At 41.2% G+C, this 25,473-nt stretch overlaps 1 protein-coding gene across 3 annotated transcripts in view; it reads left to right on the top strand.

The window, feature by feature from the left end:
- tmtc3 (transmembrane O-mannosyltransferase targeting cadherins 3) overlaps window positions 1-16,303 on the top strand; it is a 32,328-nt gene extending 16,025 nt beyond the window's left edge. Inside the window, exons 7-15 of one of the 3 annotated variants that reach the window (XR_014699333.1) lie at window positions 322-574; window positions 7,127-7,275; window positions 7,573-7,693; window positions 7,846-7,957; window positions 8,911-9,014; window positions 9,552-9,721; window positions 9,915-10,141; window positions 11,661-13,118; window positions 15,413-16,303. Coding sequence is in view for 2 of the 3 variants with exons in the window: in XM_084555240.1 (XP_084411366.1) it covers window positions 322-574; window positions 7,127-7,275; window positions 7,573-7,693; window positions 7,846-7,957; window positions 8,911-9,014; window positions 9,552-9,721; window positions 9,915-10,141; window positions 11,661-12,514 (1,990 nt within the window). In the remaining variant the exon portion in view is untranslated. Of the gene's footprint in view, window positions 1-321; window positions 575-7,126; window positions 7,276-7,572; window positions 7,694-7,845; window positions 7,958-8,910; window positions 9,015-9,551; window positions 9,722-9,914; window positions 10,142-11,660; window positions 15,327-15,412 lie in introns of those variants that run through there. The other 2 variants (XM_084555241.1, XM_084555240.1) reach the window with 2 other exon arrangements.
- The last annotated feature ends 9,170 nt before the right edge of the window (window positions 16,304-25,473 follow it).

The raw sequence follows: 25,473 nt of genomic DNA, 5'->3' as shown, positions 1-25,473 counted from the left end.
GAGGTCCACTTTCAGATATGTCACATTGAAAGCTATCTTTGTACATAACTGTACAGTTTAGGAAAAAGGGTTTTCTAAAGTGTTTATCAGGAAAATATAGAAAGAAATCATGTTGAGGTTGCTTCAGAAGCAATGCCAAGCTATCCGGTAAGTATCTTCTTTTCCATGTCTAACTGTGTCCAGAATCCCTGCATATCAGAATTTCTTTTCATATAGGAATACCATATTTATGTTAACTGCAGACATATACCCTCTCCTGACCTATCCACCTCATGCTTTATTGGCTGCATGATTTGTTTTTTTGTCTGTGTCCTATTGTAGATTTGATAACCCAGCGGCAGTCAGCCCCACTCCCACTCGACAACTGACTTTCAACTACCTACTCCCTGTGAATGCATGGCTTCTACTGAATCCCTCAGAGCTCTGCTGCGACTGGACGATGGGCACCATCCCCTTGGTGGAGTCACTTCTAGACCTTCGTAACTTGGCTACCTTAGTGTTCTACAGTTTTCTGGGCCTCCTTGCTTACCACAGCCTGCGCTACAGACACAGCTCTGCCAAGATCGTCATCATGGTGAGAGGAACTTTGGCCACATTATTCAAAAGCAGGTTTTATGCAAGATGTTTTGTTAAAATTTAATCAGCTGGACTGAGTGTACTCGAGCTAAATGAACACATCTGTTCAAATGCGATTACCCATGGTATCCCAGCATGAAATGATAGTGTTTCAAAAAGCTTTTTGTCTGTCAGGAATGTTTTGCTTCCTCGGTTAACAACTGCTCCATAAATTCTCAAAGGTGTTGAGGTGAAGGTACTGTGGAGAAAAGTCCATGACAGTCAGCATTCCTTGGTCTTCTTTGGTCTTCAATTAGTTCTTCAAAGCTTCCAACTGTGCTTCTGCTCATTATCCTACTGTAGTATGAATCCAGACAGCAAATCAGGGGGTAGAGCATGTCTCTGAAGGATGGAGTGCTGCTTGGCTTTGGTCAGGGTGAAATCGTTTCAGTGCAAGTGTCCAACTCCAGAGTAGCAACACACCCCAAACAACTGACCCAGACTCGGATACACATCACTTAGCCTCATCAGTATATAGAATTTTTTTCAATTGCCCACCATGAAATGCTTGGTACACTATATTACCAAAAGTATTCGCTCACCTGCCTTTACTCATTCTATGAACTGAAGTGCCATCCCATTCCTAACTCATAGAATTCAATATGATGTCGGTCCACCTTTTGCAGCTATTACAGCTTCAACTCTTCTGGGAAGACTGTCCACAAGGTTGAGGAGAGTGTTTATAGGAATTTTTGACCATTCTTCCAAAAGCGCATTGGTGAGGTCACACACTGATGTTGGTCGAGAAGGCCTGGCTCTCAGTCTCCGCTCTAATTCATCCCAAAGGTGTTCTATCGGGTTCAGGTCAGGACTCTGTGCAGGCCAGTCAAGTTCATCCACACCAGACTCTGTCATCCACGTCTTTATGGACCTTGCTTTGTGCACTGGTGCACAGTCATGTTGGAAGAGGAAGGGGCCCGCTCCAAACTGTTCCCACAAGGTTGGGAGCATGGAATTGTCCAAAATGTTTTGGTATCCTGAAGCATTCAATGTTCCTTTCACTGGAACTAAGGGGCCAAGCCCAGCTCCTGAAAAACAACCCCATACCATAATTCCTCCTCCACCAAATTTCACAGTTGGCACAATGCAATCTGAAATGTACCGTTCTCCTGGCAACCTCCAAACCCAGACTCGTCCATCAGATTGCCAGATGGAAAAGCGTGATTCATCACTCCAGAGAACGCGTCTCCACTGCTCTAGAGGCCAGTGGCGGCGTGCTTTACACCATTGCATCCGACGCCTTGCATTGCACTTGGTGATGTGTGGCTTGGCTGCAGCTGCTCGGCCATGGAAACCCATTCCATGAAGCTCTCTGCGTACTGTACTTGGGCTAATCTGAAGGTCACATGAAGTTTGTAGCTCTGTAGCAATTGACTGTGCAGAAAGTTGGCGACCTCTTTGCACTATGCGCTTCAGCATCCGCTGACCCCTCTCCGTCACTTTACGTGGCCTACCACTTCGTGGCTGAGTTGCTGTTTTTCCCAAACGCTTCCATTTTGTTATAATAGAGCTGACAGTTGACTGTGGAATATTTAGGAGCGAGGAAATTTCACGACTGGATTTGTTGCACAAGTGGCATCCTATGACAGTTCCACGCTGGAATTCACTGAGCTCCTGAGAGCGGCCCATTCTTTCACAAATGTCTTGTTTCACAGTCTGCATGCCTGAGTGCTTGAATTTATACACCTGGGGCCAGGCCAAGTGATTAGAACACCTGATTCTGATCATTTGAATGGGTGAGCGAATACTTTTGGTAATATAGTGTATGTCTGCTATGTCTATTGGATGTGTGCTTATTTGTATCTAGGAATTAAAAGCAAGCTCATTTATCCTTTGTCCATTTGGAACATTGGTTGTGTGCATTTTGAGAATAGAATAGATGCACAAGATTTTGAAGACACGTTTAAAGACCATTCCACAATTGCCTGTATATGTGCTACGTATTGGCGCTGCGAATGCACAGCTGACGAGAGGTCAATATTATTTTAAAATGTGATGTGGAAACCTGCAAAAATAATGGAGAAACAATCCTTGCATGGTTAAAACCAGAGTGAAGACAATGGGAAAGACATGTTTTCTTCATCACTCAGCAGATGGCTAAAACATTTTGTCAATCACTGGCCCACTGAGACCAGTTTTTCACAAAAGTGAATAAAATTCTATATCTGAGTTCCCTGATGTACGCTGTTCTTGTGCAATCCTCCAGTAAGACACAGTACAAAGGCAAGCATATGTAAAACGACGTCCAAATCGAACATATGGTTAAAAAGGTAGTATATCTCAAGACTTGGATCACCCAAACCATTGTTTCCCTTTCTGAGAGGTGCTGCTTCTCCTCTGAGATCACTAGGAGACAGAATGTTTTTGAAAGTACTTGCTGACTGGAGTCTTGAATGCTGTTTTTAACAGATTCTATATCTGTGATTAATTTTATGGTTCATCTCTCAGTGTGAACAAAGCTTGATGCATTGATCTGGTGATGTGGGTACTTTTGGTTTGTTCTTCTCCATGTTTATGACAGGAGAACAGTGGCTGTCTGATGAGTAGATCAAATTCATCTGAATGGGATAAAGATATCTTAGGATAAGGGTTTCGTCACAACTCAAGGAAATTTGATGTGGCCTCAGTCTTTTTAATCCTCTGTATTGTCTCATTTTAAGTATGATCTAGAAAGCTTGAGGCCAGACTGGGAGGACATGACAAGATTCTCGAACCATTTGTTGAATTAAGCAAGTGCAACATTGCTCTGCCCCATGACAGAGGCTCTGTTACACAAGACTGCCTTTGTTCACAGTGCATAGTTTTTAATAAAATGACTATAAGCATATTGCTTGGAAAGAACATTTTTATGTTGCAAAATAAATGATTTTAGGGTGTCTTTCGCTTGCAAAACCAATTGTTCATCTTTTCCCTCCTTGTGAAACAAATGAGGAGCTTCCAATTCTTTCTCATTTCCACTGTCTCCTGATATTTTAACACCGTACAGCCTTTATTTCCTCCATTTCTCAGTATCATCACTACAAACTATTTAAATAGCTTTGAATAGCTTCATTGGATGCAAACTGTTCAGAAATGAATGAACTCCTTCTGTGTTTATTTTTTACACAACATGACATAGGAGGGAACAAAACTGGCGTTACAAAACCATGGGCTAAATTGCTTCCTCGTGTCCAACAGCCGCATCCACTGATTAATAGACCTAACAGATAATGATTTTTGACTTTATCTTACTACGTTGGGTATTGGATCAACATATTAGCCCATGCTAAGTCAATCACTATTTGCCTGAGACAAATTTTATTACCGTACTGGGTGTCTCTCCTAAATATTGGAATTGGAGTGATATTCACTAAACTACATTGTAGCATCTGTAACTGAAGAAAATCAAGAATGAAGAACAGAATTACCAGCTTAATCATAAAAGGTATTTTTAGCAGACAAAATAAACAAAACTAGGCTGTACTGCTCTGTACAAATCAGCAATAAAACATTAGCTCTTGCTAGACTGTTGAAGGGATGAATGGGTAGTGATTGTTCATTGTGAGACACAGAAACAAATTAGCATCTGTTGTGCAATAGACCCATGTCTCTTCTACTTAAAGGTCAGTAAACTTCCACACTGAATTGTTTTACGTTTCAGTTTTAGAAAGGGTATCACAAATCTTCACAAAATAAACTGGATTATGACATTTGCAGTGTTTATTCTGGTTTGCTTAGAGCATTTTGGACTATGTTGCATAACAATATCATACCACATCAACCTACTTAGCATTATTGTAAGGCTGCCAGCCACCTCACATGGAACATGAGACTCTTTAAATAGTTTTAGATACACACTTTCCACTGAGGGGAACAAATCTGGAGTGCCTTAACCCAATTATGGTGGCTACTGGTTGTGTGGGAATGGGAGTTGCACAATAGAAATGACACAGATTAATTTGATTAATTGTGTAGTCGGTAGTGGATTTAATAATAATTACTTAAAACACAAACTGGCTTGTAGATATTGCATGTTATTGCATGGTATTGCAAACTGAACTTGGTGGGCACCAAGTTCAGTTTAGTTCTATTTGATGGTCATTCAACTGTACAGATACACCGATCAGCCACAACATTATGACCACTGACAGGAGAACTAAATAACATTGACCATCTTGTGACAATACACAACGTTCTGCTGGGAAACTTTTGGACCTGGCATTCATGTGGAAGTTACTCAGACATGTAGCACCTACCGAGACCAGGCCAGGCACCCCCACCCCATAGCAATGACACTTCTTGATGGCAGCAGCCATCCCCAGCAGGATGCAGACTGACACAGGCACACACACAAAAACATTTTAGGAACAACTCAAAAAAACATGAAAAACAGCACAAGGTGTTGACCTGTCCTCCAAAGTCATTAGATCCCAAACTGATCAAGTATCTGTGGGATGATCCATAGAGGCCCCTCCCCTCAACCCATAGGATCCAAAGGCCCCCATTAACAACATTCTGTTGCCAGACACCACAGGACACCCTCAGAAGGCCCATGTCCATTCTCTGATGAGTCACAACTGATCTGGAGGCACAAGGGAGACCTACACAATATTAGGTCATAATGTTATACTTGATCAGTTTAAGGAGCGGATCAAAATTAAGGAAGATGGCGATAAAATTGATTAAACTTGATTTACATAATATTGCACATAAAGTCCATTAGAACAGGTAAATGAAAACCAACAATCCAAAAGACATTATCTTCATGCCTGTACAACATTCAGAAAAACATTAACTATTCAGACTAATCTTGTCAGTCAAAACTTGACACAACAAAGTAAAATTCACTTTAATGAAACAATATAAGCAACTGTCTGTTAAGTGGTCCACCCACGATTCATTCAGTATTAGCTACCATAAGCAAAGTTGTTAGCTTGTGTACAAAATGCCTTTACAGCCTTCAAATTGCCACCATCTCAGTTCACACTGAGATATTATAGTACACAATTAAGTATTTCTGGCTGTAATGTGTATAGCCAAAATATTTTCAAAGTGGTGCAGTGCCAAACATTCATAGAAGGGTTTTGTTTGTCTTCCTTCGTGGAAAGAGGTGCAGTTTCATCTGAATGTTTCTTGGCTTTCTACACCTCATCATCTCTTTAACTGCCATTCTTAATGACATTTCACAGTGGTATTTCCAAGCTCAAAGTGCTTTGACACCTTTTTATTGCCTCCCCTGGTTTGTAGGTGTCAGTCATTTTTACTTCAGATCCTCAGTCAGTTGTTCATAGTACCCCATGGTTGTAAAGTGATACCACTAGGCTTAAAGAGTACAATTCATCTCCGGCAAGTGTTAATAAAGTTCAGTGACATTAACAATATAAGGCAAACCAAACTTTTCCATACACCAATATTACTGTTTTAAATTGTGAATAAAAACGCAATGCCATTTTTTGCAAATCCTTAAAACCCTGAATTTAACTGAAAATCTTATAGAGAGGCAACACATTAAATGTTGAAATATTCACAGAAAATGCAACATGGCTGCGTTAACTGACGCGTGTTCCTGAGCTCATTCTGGGATTTCCACTTCTGAATCGTTTCTGTTTTTTAATCCAGGCGGTACGCCCGAGGGCTGGAAGATCACAGCCATTCAGTATTGATTTTTGGCCTTTCCCTTGCATGCACAGATTTCTAAGGATTCTCTCAATGAAATAACGTAGATGATGAAATCCTCCAATTCAAATTCTCACTTTCAAAGAAACATTATTCTTAAATTGTTGACACCGCCATACTGTCTTTCTGTGCAGAGCTTTCATAGCTGTTCTTATTATACCCAGTCGTCCTACTTAACTTTTGTCAGTTAACCAAATTAGTAGTGAGACATTCCATCAAGTTGTTATTTGAGCATTGCACAATTTTCTCAGTCTTGTGTTATTTATTTCCCAATGTTTTTGAAAAGCTTTCATTGGCACAAAATTCAAAGTGAGCATGTATTTTCCAAAGAATAATACATTTTCTCCATTTAAACATTAGATATGTTGCCTTTGTACTTTTTTCTAGTTGAATATATGCAAAATTTAGTTGCTATTTGGAATTCTCACAGGGGATAGAGGGTAGTAATTCTTTGCACTTCATAAATCAACTAAATAAAACATGGTTTATTTATTTTAATGGCAGTGATGTAGTGTGTTAAAAACTGAAAAAAAAAACAAAAAAAAAACTGGCAAACACTTTAAGTTTCAGCCTGTGCAATGGGACACCCCGTGCTATCCGATCACCTGGCATCTGGGCATTTCACACATGCCCACTTGTAATGTTTTTGGCCTTAAGCTTTTGTTCATTATTTTATACAAGCAACGTCAGTCAGACGGCATGTAGATGCTTGTTGTGACTGATCTCGTTGGGAGCTTGAGTACATTTTCAAATCTCTGAACTAACTTTGCCATGACGTTACAGGTGCATTAAAATAGAATGGCTCACGCGGACTAAAGTAACATATATGTATATATTTTCTGTCTTTCTTCTTTAGGCCCTGTCTTTGATCGTCTTGCCTTTTGTTCCAGCATCCAACCTCTTCTTCCCTGTGGGATTTGTTGTCGCAGAGAGGGTACTTTATGTTCCAAGTATGGGCTTCTGTGTTCTTGTTGCTCATGGATTCAAGATTATCTCACATAAAGGGTGAGTGCTTCATCTGCTCCGTTATGCTAAACACTCAAAACAAGTGACTCACTCCCTTGTGCCCCGAGGAAACATGAACAACAGAAAACACTATTCTTAACACCATGATAGCTTTTTTACCAGAGGAAACTATTACTACAATGAGATACATAACTGTATATAGTATATACTCTGAGGAGCCCAGAGATCTTACTTACTTAGTTAGCACTCACAATATTATCATGTGAACGCTTTGAGTCTGTTATTTATTGTATCACCCACTGAACATCATATATAACACGAATTGTTCCTCTGTAGGCATTTGAGGAAGATTTCTTGGCTCATTATTGGAGTGCTGCTAACTACGCACGCAGTGAAAACGTTCAACAGAAATTGGGACTGGGAATCAGAATATACTCTATTTACCTCTGCCCTAAAGGTAAGATGGAAAGGCTGGCTGTCTGCATTGCCAGATTATCTTGGCTTCTGAATCAAAAAGATAATAATTTATCTTTACAAAATGATTAATCAGTCTTTAACAAAACAGCGCAAGCCTGTTGCTAATGTTTATGAAATTGTCTGCCACTTCAGGTTAACAAGAACAATGCCAAGCTGTGGAATAATGTTGGCCACGCACTAGAGAACCAGAACAATTATGCAAAGGCCCTGCAGTATTTTCTCCAGGCCACCCGTGTCCAACCAGGTGAGGAACTTAAATCAGGCAGCCATAAATCAATGGTATCGTAAATGTGACAAAGAAAAACAGTCAAAGGATTTCCTAATAGGGGTAGAAGGAATATTGTGAGACAAAACTTTTCTGTGAGATTCACTGTGTGTTGTAATGTGTTGTGTATGCTCAGAGAAACTGAACTACCTGTTCTTTCAAGGGGTGTAAAGGGCAGGCTATCATATAGGCACTACACCAAAAGAAACAGAAACACAGTGCACTACAATAGCCCTTCTCTCCCGGAGGATTTCTTTTTAGATATGCATGCATTTAAGAGGCTATCTTGTGCAAAGAGGGCGAATGAGTTCATTGTGCAGGCATATCAGAGGTGATGAAACAGGTGACTGTTGGAACATTAAATGCTTGTATAGTAAGACTTGGCCAAAGACTAAGTTCAGTTACAAATCCAAGGAGCTTTGTGTTCACTTGATATGGATTGTAAATTCTCGTTCCATAAACTTTTCTTCACGCATGGTTAATAGACAGCCCCTTGTTTCATGAATCCATTTAGTATACTCCAAGATCTTATGACTGAAAACAACCCTACCCTAAATGTCCGTCTAATTTCCATACATAAATGTGCATTTTTTTGGTTGTGCTTCATGCTTTTCTAATCAGGAAGTCTGTCATCAGCTGAGACATTAAAACTTTAACCGGCTCACCACCCATGAGTGTTTCCCCAAGATTAACAGTGAAAACACATTAACCCAGTTAGGATTTCCTGCTAGCATGAGTTCGGCTCAGCTCGCCTCTTTCACTGCTTGACTTTCCTCACTGGTTCAGAGAAGGATATATTTTACTTCCTCAGTGTTCGTCAATTAGCATTATTCATTCTAAATGTTACTGTGCATAATATTGAATCTATGGGAAAAATAAACTAAATAAACCTTGTTTTTCCTCTCGTTTGACATTATTTCCTGTTGCTGCAGATGACATTGGGGCTCACATGAATGTCGGTCGGACCTACAAAAACCTAAATAAGTCCAAAGAGGCGGAAGACGCTTACTTGGTTGCCAAATCCCTCATGCCACAGGTATCTCAGCATTTCAAGGAGGTGTTTGGAGCAAGTTGCACCAAGCTAAGACGACAAACACAATGACTCAATTCATCACTCTGGCTAAGCCACACCTCTTGGCTACTTTTAATTCCCTTGCGTGATTTGGTTTGTTGTCTGTGTGTGTTTGGACACGCATGTGTATTTATCTTGATCTTTGCCACCAAGTTGAAGCAGGTCAACCGGAATATGTTATGGCACATGCAAAATTAATAGCAAGTGCTGACTCCACATTTGAACTGGTTTTGGCATCCACCTGCTGGAATGTGGACAAATTGTACATTTAAAATTCACAAGTTCACTATTCACACACAGTTCTCTTTAGGCCATTTACCAATTTCTAAGCTGAGACCATCTTCACCATGAGGACTGCATTTATAATGAGAACAGTGACACTTAAAACCCACAATTCAGACACTAAGTCATCAACCAAAACTAGAATTTGCAGTTGAATCAGGTCTCTCAGAAGAATAGGTTTTCATCCACTCCTTGAATTAATGTTCCGCTTCTCAACAGGTTATTCCTGGTAAGAAGTATGCGACACGCGTGGCCCCTAACCACCTGAATGTTTACATAAACTTGGCAAATCTAATTCGGGCCAATGATTCGCGGTTGGAGGAGGCTGACCAGCTCTACCGACAAGCAATCAGCATGAGACCAGACTTCAAACAGGCCTACATCAGCAGGCAAGATTTTCTCACCTGATCAAATTCTTGGATACAAATTGAGTACCCTATTTGACGCTTCGCGTTTTAAAAGTCATCATGTTTTATACTGTTATTAAGCTTTGGTTTGTTTTATTCTGCTTTCTTATTGAATATATTAGAGGTTTCACAGTAAATCATGCAGTGACTTGATTTCGTCTTCTTTTTTATTCAGGGGTGAGTTGCTTCTTAAGATGAACAAGCTGACAGAAGCCCGGGACGCCTACCTCAGAGCCTTGGAGCTTGATCGCACCAACGCTGACCTGTGGTACAACCTGGCCATTGTCAACATAGAGATGAAAGACCCATCCGAAGCCCTGAAGAACTTCAACCACGCTCTGGAGCTCAACCCTCGCCACAAGCTGGCGCTTTTCAACTCGGCACTTCTCATGCAGGAGTCTGGTGAGTAAGGTCTGCAATGAGGAAGTGATAGTTTAGCTCTAATCCCACCTCTGGCTGAAGTAAAAGCAAGCAACAATTGTCACCTGTGTGAGGCTTTTTGTTTTTGTATGAACAAAATAAATAAACGAAAGTTACCTTTTAGGGTGTAACCAGTTTCTCGTTGTTGATTATGTTGAAATGAATACACTGGCGCGGAGTTCATTGCCAAGTTTCTGTCAGATCATGCTTCACTGACTCAGTGACTGAAAAATATTTAATGGGCAGGTATAGATTTCACTGAAGGTTTTGACGCTATATGCTAGCGTTTTCACTCGTGTCCACAACATTCCTGCTGCAGGTTAATCCAAGGACTTGTCTATTGCAACAGCTAAAAAGTGTCAAGGAAGACATGTCTGTTTAATGTTAAGTTCAAGTGGGGTGAGCATTGGTGTAAAGGTTTTTTAATGCTACTCCATTAATCAAGAGGGTTAAAGTAATGCCTACTAAATAAGAAACATCCTCCCTCTTTGCCCAAACGTACACAATGTGCTTCCTCCATTCTGCTGAGTTTGTTAAATGGATGAATCCCATTCTCATTAGCTACGTTTTTTGTGCCTTTTTTTCCTTGAAACCTAAAAGAGTAACACACATATAACATGACACCACATGACAGGATTGCTTTTTAACTTAGATGACTTGGATGAGTTCAACACAGGGACACTGAGCAGTATGCAGCAGCACCAGAGTTGGCGTGATCCCAACTCTCTAAAAAATGCTTGACAGACCATCTTGGAGTACTGTTTCAGTATGTGGAGAGCTGAATCTTTGTCGTTAAGTATTCAGTTTGACTTTGCAACAGGTGTGAAGGAGGGCTGGGCTCCAAGCATGCCACAAATTATTTTCTACTTCCGTGTTCGTCTGTTTTCATTCTGTGCAATTACATTATTTGTCTTTATTGACAGTTGACTTTTATTGCGGAAGTTCAAGAAGGTTTGAATTTATCAGCTGAACAACAGGCTGAACTGCTTCGTTCAACTGAAGTAACCTGATACCTAGCAAGGAATACATCACAGTGCAACTTATGAAAACATTATGTTTTAAATTCACTCTTTCCCTATGATTTGCCTTTAAGGGTTTCTTTTCTGAAGCATTATTAATCATTATGATTAAAGGAACTTTACAGTTTCCTTATCTGGCCCCAGCTGGTTGAACTGTCTGATACGTTTGTGATTTTTGGTCTCTCCAGTGGAATAGAAGCTACACTCGGCGTCAAAGTCTGATGCCTCACCCAAATTTATTTATTCATTTATTCCATTTCTGGCACTTTCTGTCACATTTAGATTTTATTGAATGAACTTTTCCAACTCAACTAACAATAAAAATGTTTTTGTGACATTTTAACCCTGTGTTTCCATTTCAGGTTTGTATGTTTACATTGAAAATCCACATCGGAACAGATAAATGGAAAGCATCTCATGTGGTTGAACGTCAGCATTTGTTTATAAAAAGTCACCTTTCCTGTGTGTCTTCCTTATGACAGGAGAGCCAAAGTTCTGGCCTGAGGCCAACCGTCGTTTCCTCACATACGTGGAAGAGGAGCCTGATGATGCCAATGGCTACTTCAACCTTGGCATGCTGGCTATGGATGCCAATGAAAATGCCGCAGCTGAGCGGTGGATGCGTAAAGCCATTGGGCTGCAAGCTGGCTTCCGCAGTGCCCTGTTTAACCTGGCATTGCTTTACTCTCAGTCCAAACGCGAGATGGATGCCCTGCCTGTGTTGGATGAGCTGTTGCGCCACCACCCGGAGCACATCAAGGGCCTCATCCTCAAGGGTGACATCCTCATGAACCACAAGAAGGACACCAGCGGTGCTAAAGATTGCTTTGAGCGCATTTTGCGTATGGACCCCACCAATGTCCAAGGCAAGCACAACCTGTGCGTGGTCTACTTTGAGGAGCGCGACCTTCCGCGGGCCGAACGTTGCCTAGAGGAAACGCTGGCCCTGGCGCCAAATGAGGAGTATGTTCGCCGTCACTTGAGTATTGTCCGAAGTAAAATGGCTGCCATGAGTGCAGCAGGGCAACCACTTTCTTCAGCAGCCAAAGAGGAAACGCCACAGAGAGTTAAGGAGGGGGCGGAAGAGGTCGCTGAGGGTGAGGAGGAAGAGAGGGGTGCAGAGGCTGTCGGAAAGGGTGATTCGGAGGAGAAGAATGTGCGGAAATCCTCTGCAGAAAGCCTCCGAGGTGTGGACCAATCAGAATCTTTAGACAGTAGCCAGTCTGACAAGCGGACTAAGGGTAAGTCCACTGAAGAGATTAAAGATATAGAGAAAAAAAGAGAAGCTGCCTTGAAGAGACTAGAGGAGATTGAGCGCATATTAAGTGGCGATTGATACTGTTGTAATTTATAGCTGGACTACTTTTGTAGAGCTCTTTAATGCTCCAAAATTAGACTGCATTCCCCCCCAGAATGTTATGTATTCTTAATCAATTACCATTTTATTTCTTTGATTTACTCACCTTTGCAGGCCACTCAGCAGGGTCTTGTCATTTTAACACTAATCATGTAAAGAAGGGAAAAGTTGATCTGCACATGAAATTCTCGTAACAATAAGCACAAAGCCAATTGGGATAATCTATTTAAAGCTTAGGCCAGGCGTACTGTAGATGCCAGTGTGTGTGTGTGTGTGTGCTGCTTCATCTGAATGTGATTTCACATATCCTAGATCTGCAGTAGCTATATTTGTTTTGTTTTTCCCATGTGTAGTCATTGTTTATCACTGGAATTTTTTTATTTTATTTTTTATTTTTTTATTTTTGACTCACTCTTGCGTTATTGTTTTTAAAAACAGAATGATTGTATCGTGGACAATTAAAGGAAATGACGTGCTCCCCAGATTTCCTCAAGGCAGGATTATATCTACGCAGTTTGTGCCTCAAAATAAACCGCGCAGAGAGCAAAATAACCCTCCACTCTACACCATCACAAGGCTTACGGTATGTTCCCATTGCTGCAACGTCTGCTAATCTTTATTGATCTCACTCAACACTTCCTGCCACTACATCATCAGCTTATGTGCTCCCAGCTGCCTTCACCTCAAAATTTCATTGTGAAGCCATCTAAAGGCGATTATCTCATTCCCTTTGTCACATTACCGCCCTCGCATTTCCACGCCTGCCTCCCATCCTTTAGACGGCACCGGCCTCGTTAAATATGGAGGTCTGCGGTGTTTTTCCTGCTTTCCTTGATAATCCAAACAAGAGACATTCCTGTGACCGGGGTAGCACCCATTTTATGACGGTCGGCAACAATGCTCACTCTTTCTCTACGTCATGTGTTCTTCATTTCCTGAAACGCCTGCTCTTTTACTGCACATTTGCGGAAAATTGATCTGTTCACTTGCTCCACAGTGAAGCTGTAACTTAATGGCACTGAAATATCAATAACATGTTCTGCTTTTTGCAGCAGCCTTTGCATTTGCCTTCTTCAGCATTTACATCTGTGATTCCTCACAGTCAAAATTACCCTATTGCAAAACCGCTGCGGGTGAAAAGCTCGTCGAGAAAGCAAAAGTCCACAAATCCCTGCGGCTCCTGTTTCCTCAGGCCTCTTATTTTCTGTTACTACACTACAATAAAACCGAGCGCCTCATTGGCTGCTCTCCAAGAGGTCTGCTGATTGAAACAATTCTCTGTTCTGATTGTGAGCAAGTAAGAAGCCAAAAACACTTCCGTTACCGCACAAATGGATAGTCATCAATGGTAGTCACGTAACATGAGCAGCCCTGTGGCTGGAGCTGCGAGGCAGGTCAGCTGTGTTCAATTCATTGCGCTCATTTGAGCATATTAAGTAGAACTGTATTTTCCTTGCTGATAGTCATGTCTTCGCAGCTCCCATGATGTGATGGAATTTGTTTCAGCATGATGACTCTGCTCTGTTCGATTCCTAATTGTAGACTTGCACAGAAGACTGATTTCTGGAGGTTAGGAGTGCCACGGTGGTACAACGGAGTCTTGCTATGCATTGACCTGCCCCTGAAAATGTACAAATACGCCAGCCACAACATTAAAACCACTGACAAGTAAAGGGGATTTGTCATCCAGTTACAATGCAGAGTCCTGCTGGGAAACCTTTGGTGCTTGCATTCATGTGGATGTGACATAGACGTGTACCACCTACCTAAATGTTTCTGGCCAGACACACCCACTCCCTAATGGCAACACCACATAGCTAACTATAGGACCCAGAGGCTACCCCTACCAGTGTCCTGGTGCCAGGCGCTACAGGATACCCTCAGAAGGTTCATGACCACCCTAAAATGTGTCAGAACGGTTTTTGGAGGCAGATGGGAGACCTACACAACACTAAGCAGGTGGTTTTAACATTGTGGCTGATTGCTGTATTTACAGGGTACTGGAACCAGTGTTATTTATTTCTTTTAATTGCACATGCTGTAGATGTTTTTATTTACCGGTGGCAGTTTGCTTTAAATTCATGGTGCATTATTTTGTCTTTACCGACTTTCAGTATGTGTTCTGTCGCTCAGAAAAAAATGGATCCTCTTAAACTACAGAGCCCATGTCAGTGTTAAACCTGTACGAAATAATAATAACCGCCTGCGTCAAGAAGTAGGTACAACCTAGAATGAGGAATCTGGTTTCACCTCATTTTGTTGAGTGACTTTTGTGATTTATTTTTTTGTTTTGTTTTGTTTTTTTTGTACGACTTAAAATGTTTTTTATGCAATAGCCCTTGGTGGTGTGGGTCTAGGTTAATAAATAAAGTGAGATGACACCTCGCATTTGTTCGACTGTCTCTGATAAGTGCATTAAAGTCTTGTTGGTCTGCGTCAGAGTTGTACAGCATTTGGTGAAGGATATGGAGCGTATTGCAGTAGCGGATTTCATACCAGCCACGTTGTGCCATCCCCCACAGGATGTTAAGCCCTGTGCCAATCCTATTTGAAGTCCCAAATTGAAATCCAATCCAAAACCTAATGCTATCATTAGTCTCTCTAACCAATTAAGTCCCGGCTGTAATGTCATTTACAAATGCACAACATCAGCTTCAGCGGTATATCCCTCGAATTTATTTGTCTTTGTGCACCCACGCAGTGTCTGATTGACAATACAGAGAAATTAAAGTGTGCGTTTGCAAGAGTGTGCCACTTGTTTCCGCTATTTACCTACATCCATGGCCTGTACTTAAAGATGGCAACACTGCCATGATCATTCCTGAAGTGTGTTGGCTCTGGCCATCACCATCTTCTGATTGCCTGATTTACTTCCAGGTAAGCTGAAAATTGCCAGCCCAGTGGAGTGTGAGAGCAGAGCTGAGACTGGAGGATGACGCCCACGCAGACAGCTAGCCACCACTCTCTGTCAAAGCAGCCACACCCTTACATTATGCAGAACTTTGATGCTTGATATGGTTTAAACAAGGTCAGTTACATAAAAGAATCAACTCCTGTGCAGTTTACATGAATGATCATATTAGTTATAGAGACTGTAAACATCTTTATTTCCCCTGTTGGGCATTTTTCCATGGAGGCCTGTAGGGATTGATTCACTTTTGGCGTCAACCTCACATGGCCATTCAAAGAGACGTTTTTGGCACAGGTGCATGGATTTATAATGAAAAATGATTACAGAAAATAATGTATTCACGTATGAAGTCTGTTAATTCAAGTAATTTTGGAGAAACCACACAAAAAGAACCCTTTTGTTATTTTTGTGAGTTATTTGTATGTTGTTTGTAATGCTGTGTGCACTAGTGATGTGCGAGTCCTGAACGAATCGTTCAAAACTCCTAAATCATTTTACTGACTCACAACTCTCTATGATTCATTCACTGACTCGTCCCTGCCATCTCTAGCTGACTGCAAAGAAGAAATCAGACAACATGTCTATGCGACTGATATTCTAACTGCATTTGTATAAATATATCAAATTAATCGCTGTGTTAGCCTTGTGGGGAAAGCAACAGCTCTGGTGTCTTGTTTCAGCTCAGCTCCCCCATTTCCCTCCCTGCTATGAGCTGTGATCAAACAATTCACTCAGTCGCTAACAGTAGCCCGGCCCTATTCACAAAATGAACAAATCGCTTGCTCACTTGCACTCACTTGCCGCTGGCAGAGCCGGAGGTTGAAAGTGTGCTGCTCTGCTCCAGCAGTCTCTTGAGTGACGGCGTAGAAAGACATTATTAACTATACACTTTATTTGTGTCTTTCAAAAGTAATCAGTAGGCTAAATAAAAAATGTTAAGCCAGTTCCGCTGCCTGTCCTGAAGATAAACTACAACTCTAGTGTCTGATTCACTGTGCTGCAGTGCCCTCGCTATTGAGTTCCGCCCTTTCAACATCACATTTTGCCCCATACTCTTTGGATCCCAAGAATTTACGTTTAAACTTTATGTTTAATGCACGGGATGAAGCAGTGTTACACCACCATTTGTGGCTAGTACGTTTCCTTTTAACTTGATAGGTTAAAAGGAAAAAATGGATAGCCACTGAAGAAGTGATATTTGGATGCCAGATCATTCACTCTTTTCCTGTTTCAAATCAGTGGTTTTAGCGATATGAATCAGTGGGAACTAGGAGTGCATGGTGGTCGTGTGCGCATATGGATTTCCGCAAACTCTGGGTAACAGACTCAGTGGCTCAAATGACCCCAAAAAAAAAAAAAAAACATTCTCTTTGGTGAGTGATCATATAAACCCGAGTCAGTAGTGAATCACTAGTGTGCTCTTCTAATGAAATGCCAATGGGTATCGAAAACCTAATCAGACAGGCAAAAACCAAAGGTAAGTGAGAAAAATGTTTTTGTGCCTTATGGGGGTCTTCTTTTGAGGAAAAAGTTGCAATTGTCCTTCTCTGCCGCAAATCAATCTCCATGAATTAATTTAAAGTGACAAGTAGCAGGTGAGGAAAGACAGTGGGCTTAATGCTCAAATGAACTGCTATGATGTCAGTAAAAAGGCTGGTAATTGCTTTTGTGGGAGTAAAGCATCAGAGGGAAACAAATGGGAACGTTTCAACACTTCGAATCAAGCCAGAGCAAGATTTGTCAGCTTCACCGGAGCGTAGCGCAACTGTCAAGGTCCCGGCCAAAATGTGCTTTTCGTGCACACTGATGTGTTGCTGGCCCCGCCGCCTTGCTCCAGGGCTTAAACGCTGTCTCACGTACTCGCCGCGCAATTATTATCTCTGAGGCTCCAAAAGATAGTATAGTGAAATGTTGCAATCAGTGTAAGGAACGGGACTGTCTCAGCAGGTTCTGCTCACGGGAACATCACATTTTATTTACAGCCATAATGGGCGAAGGCTGCTGCACGTATTCTGCTTGACATATGAAGTGGATTAAAATTTGAAACCTTCATGAAAATAATATTTATCAAAGCAAAAATGATAGAAACCCAAATCCTGAGGATCTGTTGCAGTGCAATTAGCCAAGCAACAGACATACATCATACGGTGAAGCAAGAGCTAATGGAACGGAAAATGTGTTACTTAATCCATCAGCAAGTAAAAATGTAATCACATCACGACCTAATCAAAACAACGGGCACATGACTCCAGTTCACCGGTTAATGAAACACCTGTTCCGTCTCCCGTGCCAGTCACTCCATACCAGGCATGTCTGTCAACCCAATCACTCCCCCAGGCATTCCTTGCCTCAAGAGCTAATATCTAGTTATTTTCAAAGGGACCACCGGCACACGATCAGCAGATGCAATTGCTGCTAATGACCCTTGAATGACTGAAATAAAGTGACCGACTTACGAGATAAGAGAATTTTTTTTTGTTTTTTTTTTTAAGCTAGCATCTAGGCACTCGCTGTGGTATTCTACTTTAGGGTCGGAGGTCAACTTCAAGTCTCTGGGCTGGATGTCATTTTCACATTTCTTGAGAGCTTCAATCAAAGTTTTTTGCTGAATTATTTCATTTCATTGTCACACTGAAAGCACCCATGTCAATAAATATTATTTACAATAGACGTAAAATAGACTGCATTATCTGCAATTCACTGTATTTTAACAAACCTTTCCAAGGACTTTTGGTAGGAGGGTGCACCTGTGTGCATTATTACCAGGCGATGGCAAAGCATTCGCACGCCCATTCGAAACTCTAGGATTGACTCTTGCTTGCTTTTATCTCTGTTGATCGCTGCCATCATTCACCAACCAGAGCATTCAGAGGAAGGTTTGTGGTTTCGCTCTTGAGTCTTTTGTCTGCTCCGCATTGCTTAAATATGCATCTGAAAGCTGCAAACCAGCCCATGCGTACATTGGAAAAAGGCCTTTCTTTCCAGGAAAATACATTTGAATTGTTCGTATATACACCGTTTCTTCACACTGACAAGTCGCTGCGCTCAGTGAGAGGATTTGTGTGAAACAATAAATATGTACAGCTTATCTGCGTTTTATTCAATGTAGTGTAAGATGTTATCTACAAAAGGTGGTTGTGTGGCTTTTGAATGCATGCCTGTCTAATTGGGAGCCGTGAGCAGTTCAACAAACAGACAATTGCTGGAATGTGTTCAAAGTAACTGTCTCTACTATGCCTTAAAAAAAAAAAAAAGGCTGAAAGTGGGGAAATTTAGCTGAAGGATATATCACTGATTTATTCGCTCCTGACAACTCAAAAGTATCAACAATAATTCATTTAATGGCACAAATGACTTTCATATTGAACTTCACAACCTGTGTGTACCTATTCACACAGCTTAGTAGAGGAGTGAACAATAGACCAAGACAAGCGGTGATTCAGTATAAATCTGTTAAACAATCTAAGTCATGTGTTTTGGATAAGTTATTCTCTTACCCAAATGTTAAGGATTTAAAGAGATCGCATTATTTGAATTTCATTCTTTTTGTCTTTAGTTTCTGATGATTTCTCGGATACATATTCTAATTATTATTCTTAAAGTGCTTCATGGTGTGGCTGCAGCATAGCCTGGAACCAGGAAAGTTGGTCTGGAGATGCTGCACTGGGAACTGATAATGCCCTGGCAAAGATCCGTCGGGCCAGTGGCATTGTTTGGGTTGCCTCTATGTGGTGATGGAGAAAGAGTCATGCATGCAATCTGAGACACACCGCATAATGAAATCCAAATGGAGTGTGACTCATATCTGGATAAGAAGTACACCAGGCTAGCTGCACCATACAATAGCAAAGTTGTATGCCTATATATACATGCACTCAACCTGACCTCCTGTAGCTACTTAGATCTGCACTTGATGGCACTAAACATTCCATCCATGTATGACTGGGGAACATTTCCTTTCAAAACAATGAGCATTAATGTGCCGCTGTAACATCCTCCCCTTTTCTGGGACAAGATTTCCACCAGAAGCGAGTGCCCTTCTGCAGGGATTAGCTCCCATTCAGTTTAGAGTTCCTGTTCATTTCAAAGGTGCAGAACAGTGCTTGCTGCAGATCAGTTCCCTCACACTAAACTGGGAAATAATTTATTTTTGGTCCGGCATGGAGGCATGTAGTGATAGGAAAGTACCCACATAGTTTGGAATTTCCTGACATATCACTGTATCCCATGCTATCTGTTACCTTATTTGGAATCAAGCCCTGAAGCCCCTCGATGTACACACAGTTGGTCCACATACTTTTAATGATGCTGTGTATTATTATGTTTAATTTAAGAAAAGGAAAAGAAAAACAGCAGCTTATAGAACTGTATAGAACTGCCAAAAGGAAGTGCAAGTGAAAAACAAATATCACAGTAGCACCCACAGTACGTGACTGATGAAAGCTAAGGACGCTTTCCGGGAATGCCAGAGGAATCAGCACTCATTAAATTATCCAGTGTTCAGTAAGAGGAAACGATGACTTGATGACATGTTCTTGGCTTTGTGAATGTGATAAAACATTAGGCACAAACATGATCCAGCAGAGTTCTGGATCCCTGATCCAGAACACACACACTTATGCTACTGTAACAGCTTCCCTAACTCACTGTGAGGGGATACCTGTAAATACAGTCAACTAAGGTACTTTTCAAGGAGGAGTAGAGAAATAAAAATAACAGACCACGTACTTGATTTAGTTGGAACAAATAGCCAGAATTTAATAAACAACAGTAGTAATAACAAAACAATTCTTGGAAAAAGAATTTAGCTGAAATAGCTTCAGTTTAGTTCAGAGTCAGTTCAGTTCAATTCCTTCTGAATTGTTCATTTGAATAAGGGAAACCGTACTCCCTCCTTTGCTTTTCAACCGTCGGGTTGAAGTGAGATAAACCCAAATCCCAAAAAAAACAAAACCCAAATCAGAGCTCTGAGGAAGCAAAGTAGCAAATCAAACAAGATATAAAGTTCATCTACCCGGGTAGTATGTTTTTTTTTTTTTCTTTTGGAAATAGGAAAACTGAGATCTCAGTGCTTATCTGTACGATGGAAACAGTCCTCCTGATGGAAGAGGCGTTCCTCCTTCCTCTATTCAAGTGTTGAACGTGTACCAGAATCAGAATCAGAATCAGAATCAGCTTTAATGACCAAGTATGTGCACATACAGGGAATTTGACTCCGGTAACTTTACTCTCTTGTACGTAACACACAAACTTAAATAAGTGAAGAAAATTAAAAATAAAAATAAGATAAAATAAACTAAATCTCAATCTATACACATAAAAATATAGAATAAGAGCAGATATATACAACGAGCCAGGGTTTTGTACAGTGACTATATACAGTAGTGCAGTTATTGTTTATTGTTCATGTGGATGGACTCACACTCTGTGACTGCTCAGAGTTCAACAGAGCAACAGCCCGGGGGAAGAAACTGTCCTTGTGGTGGGTGGTTTTGGCGTACAGCGCTCTGTAACGCCGGCCTGAGGGGAGGAGTCTAAACAGGTTGTGACCGGGGTGTGAGGGGTCTGTGGAGATTTTACTGGCCCGCTTCCTGACCCTGGATACCTACCTCGCTACCACCCTCCTGGTGCAATTCCTCTGCTGGCTGGTGGTGCCTCCATTGACGATTTGCTCAGCGAACACTCTATTTTTCCTTCACAAATCGAGTGCACAAAAAAAAAAACTTACATAAGCAGGATAAAATCTAATTACTCTCTTTAAAATGAAAATATTTCCAGATCAAATGAATTCATAGCACTTTCAAGAATATTACACTTCTCTTAACTGTTGCACATACAAAACTCTGGCGCTAGCATGCGGCTACATGACTAGCATAAATTCCCGCTAACTGTGCTGTGACTTTTTAAACAGGAGTTCTAGTCCAGTTGGATTTTTTCCTGTAGCAAGTGTCTAATCAATAAATTGCCATGTTACTAAACACACAGAACCGAAAACAGCAATGACATAAATTCTAACGAAGAGGACTCTTCACTCTTTCACACACTTACATGACTATGCTAATTCGCCTCCTTTGCAATCTTCGACCAATCAGTCCTACAATTCAAAAAAAGCTTTAATCAAACTGTATTATCTTATATTTATAATTTCTTCTCTACACAGTTTTTCTTCCTTTAAGTTTCACCTTGTTGCACTTGTTTTATTTGAGTGGGTTACACTACTATTACTAATTTTTATGCAACCGTCTGTAGTTAGGGCTGTTTTTTCCACTCTAGGGGCTACACAAATTCTAAAATGTGCTGCCCAGGAAGAACGTAGTTGCCGTTGCATTAATGCTGATTTCCTCACCGCCGTGGCATTGACTAGCAACAGATGAGAGTGTCACACTTTTAAATCAGATTTGTGGAATTTACCTCTGATTTTGCGGCAAATATCTTGGGCAACAGAAACAGCTCTGCGCTTGTTGTCAAATCACAACAGTATGAGGAGTAAGGTCATGTTTTAGGTGTGACACCAGTCTTTGAGGACACAGTGAGAAGTGATTGTTTATTCAAAAACCACAATGGTATGTGCAGTACTTACAAAGGAATTATCCAACCACATGCTGACACTAAAGCTACCGTGCTGAGGGCTTTCAAAGCCCTTCAGACGGCGACTTGTTGAGACCTAATGTACGCGTTCTGGCACGTCAGGTTATTAATATTCTTCCCACTGCTTATTTTGTTAGTTCACACACAAAGTTGTCTTTTGTGTTTGAGGACTCCCACTGACGTAATGCAGGGCTGTCAAACTCATTTTAGTTTGGGGGCCACATACAGTCCAATTTGGGCCGGACCAGTAACATAACAGAATAATAACCTATAAGTAACAACAACTCTAGATTATTTTTTTTCCCCATTTGTTTTAGTGCAGAAGAATAACAAGTAAATAAGGAGGCTGTTTACATTTAATAAACTATCCGTAAAAAAAAGGAAAAAAAATGAAATTTCTTAAGAAACATAAGTGCAATTTGGGCACATTGCTGTCTGCTGTTTAGTCCTGGGTCTCAGTGTTGTGTCCTGTCCACTTATCTTACTTAAACAGTGGACAAATTAGGAATAGCTATAGTTATTTTCTTTGAAAAATTGCAGTCTTCTATGTAATGGAAGGGTTGCTTTTGGGCCGCGGGCCGTATGTTTGACATCTGTGATGTAATGCATTCCCAGGCCCTCTTCTCCTTAACTTCACCAGTCATATTTAATTGACTGACCCCAATTCTAATCTAAACTTAATCATAACCTTAACCACAAAACCAAGTTAGGGCTGGCCATCAGAGTGAGGACATTTTTTAAAAGCCCCCTGATAGTCTAAATGTCAAACTTTGCAAAGATAACTGGACCAGTACACATACTCATATAGTACATCACCGCAGCATTCATGCTCAGGAAAACCCCATATTAAACACATTTGTGTGACCTACGTTACTTTGCAATGCTTGTTTCCTTAACCAATTACTGCTTAAACAGAACAATGCTTTATTTCAGAGTTTTCTTGCAACCACTGTTGCACTCCTTGAAAATCTGGCCCCTGCCCAAGTAAAAATAGCTACACCGGTCATTCAACAGTAAAATTGTTCAATTAAGTTGTCAGGAAGGGCATTAACATATATGTGTTATAATTTTGGTCTGCAGGTGGTGGGCAGGAAAGGTCAGCAGGTCATCTTAACAAAAACCTATCTGTAGTCTGTAAGATGTTTGTAGTCTTGTTTTAAGGGGAGCCAACATAATTTCATTGTATGTGGAACTTGCAGTGACAATAAAGGCATTCTGATTCTGATTCCATCCTAATCAGGAAGTTACTGACTTAATCTGAGGCATAAGTCAAGGAAGTTGCTATGGATCTTGGACAGTGAGACCATAAGTCACAGTGTTTACAGGATGACCATGTAGTCTTTATCTCACACGGTTACACTAACAATTCTGCTGGTGTATATATATGTATAGATATATATGTGTGTGTGTGTGACAAAGTGGGTGAGAACCGCACCATTTGTCCCCATTTACCATTTCATTTTAATCATGCTTTAGTATTTGTTTAACAAATTCCACCTTTGTTCTGTAATGTGCATACACTCACTATTGTTTGTGTTTTGCATTATATTTGGTTACAATTCATACACCAACATACTCCATACAAAATCAGACAAGTATCATTAAGTCTGCGTAGCTCCGTGCATGTTGTGTTACGTAATGTTATGTTAAATTAATCTAAGTTGCTATATGTTTAGTTTTATTCAGTTAAGCTTTGCTAACTGTTTATTTTAGTATATTTTTGTTTCACGTATGTTATGGTGACACTTTCTTTTGTAAAATAAACACTTCTTTTGGATTGGAATGTTTCTGAGTCTGTCTATACTACTAAATCCTACGGCTCTGGCTGGGCTTCCCGACATTTGGTGGCAGTTTGTGGATCCCAAGCCAGTAGAAGGCAGTGAAGAAAATGTCAAGACAAAAGAAAACTCAAGTAATTGAGTGTCCACCAGACACATCTCAAGATGTTCCTGACCAGCTGGGGGCAGCGGGTGGTCAACTCCAGGAACAAGAAAGCACGGCCTAGTTGTCCAGTCTTTTGCGAGGTCTGTTGCAACAGCAAGCCGGCCGCGACGCCTGCGCAGAACAGGAGCGCAAGCGACAGGAGGATAGGTGGAGGCGGATCAAGCACCAGTTTGCCCAGCTACAACTCGAAATACAGCAGGACCACCATGATCGTCATCAGCTGAGGGACGAATCGGCAGCCACAATCACCACAGCTGCCCCCCTCCATAGCCAGCAGGTGATTCTTCTCACAGTCTCACAGCAAACCAAAGTAGGCATAAGGCTGATCCACTGCAGTCAGTTAATGGAGGACAACATTCCAGTTTGGTGAGATTTCCTGTCTGGAAAAGCACTAAGATGCAACCCTATAATGAAGGTAAGGATAGTGAACATTATTTAATCACCTTTGAAAAAATTGCTCATGCCTGCCAGTGCCCTCAACATGAGTGGGCCCTCCACCTAACCCCTCTGCTAACCGATAAAGCTTGTTCAGCATATGTAGCAATGGACATTGATGACACCATGAGCTATGAATAAGTACAGTGTGCTGTCTTTGTTTTGAAATCACATGACACCAAAAACAAGGACAAAGAGAAAATTGGAGACACCATCATCGTGGAGCAGTTCTTCAAAGTCCTCAATCCTGGGCTTTGCACCTGGACTAAGGAGCAGAACCCAAAGGCCTCCAAAGAAGCGGCAGAATTGGCTGAGGTTTTCCTGTCTGCCTGCCGTCCCTCAAAAGAGTACTTCCCAGCCAAGCCCCACCCATCTCCACCATCAAGAAAGCCTCTTGATGGCGATGAGTCCAGAGCTCAGAATACAAGATAAAACCACGCTCCCTTGATTTCAGCTCAATTAAAGCCAAGAAATAAAGCGTCCTTTGCCTGTCATTCTTGTGGTCAGAAAGGGCATTTTAAGAAAGAGTGTCCCAAGATACCTATTAGTAAAAACTACATGTGTTTTACTCCCCAGTTTACCCTTAGTGAGTTAGAGATCGATAATGTCCCAGAAGGTCAGCGTGAGGAGCTTACAATAGAATTGCTAATCAAGGACGGACCCTGTGTAGCTCTCCTAGATTCTGGAAGTAATGGCACCTTAGTCAGACAGGACAGTCTCCCTGGAGACCAGGGATCTGTCATTTTCTGTGGAGAAACTGTTGATATTTGTTGTATTCTTGGTGATGAGGTAGGATACCCCATAGCTGAAATAGCTATTCAGGTTGACAGTCAGCACTACTTGCAATCAGTAGGGGTATTTCAACATCTACCCTATCAGATTGTGTTAGGCCAGGATATTCCTATCCTTGTGGAGTTGATAGCTAAGCAGTCGTGTGAGGCCAGGGCCAGCAGAACTAGTGAAAGTTTGCTAGCTGTCATATGATCCAAAAGCAGGCAGGAACAAGCTAGCCCAACAGCGGGATGGGAGGAGTTACCATTTCCAGATGAGGAAGTACCCA

The sequence above is a fragment of the Chelon labrosus genome (assembly GCF_963514085.1).
Source record: "Chelon labrosus genome assembly, chromosome: 11".
Taxonomy (NCBI): Eukaryota; Metazoa; Chordata; class Actinopteri; order Mugiliformes; family Mugilidae; genus Chelon; species Chelon labrosus.
The sequence above is the reverse complement of the archived record's forward strand: the minus strand, read 5'-3'. Positions and strand labels throughout refer to the sequence as shown.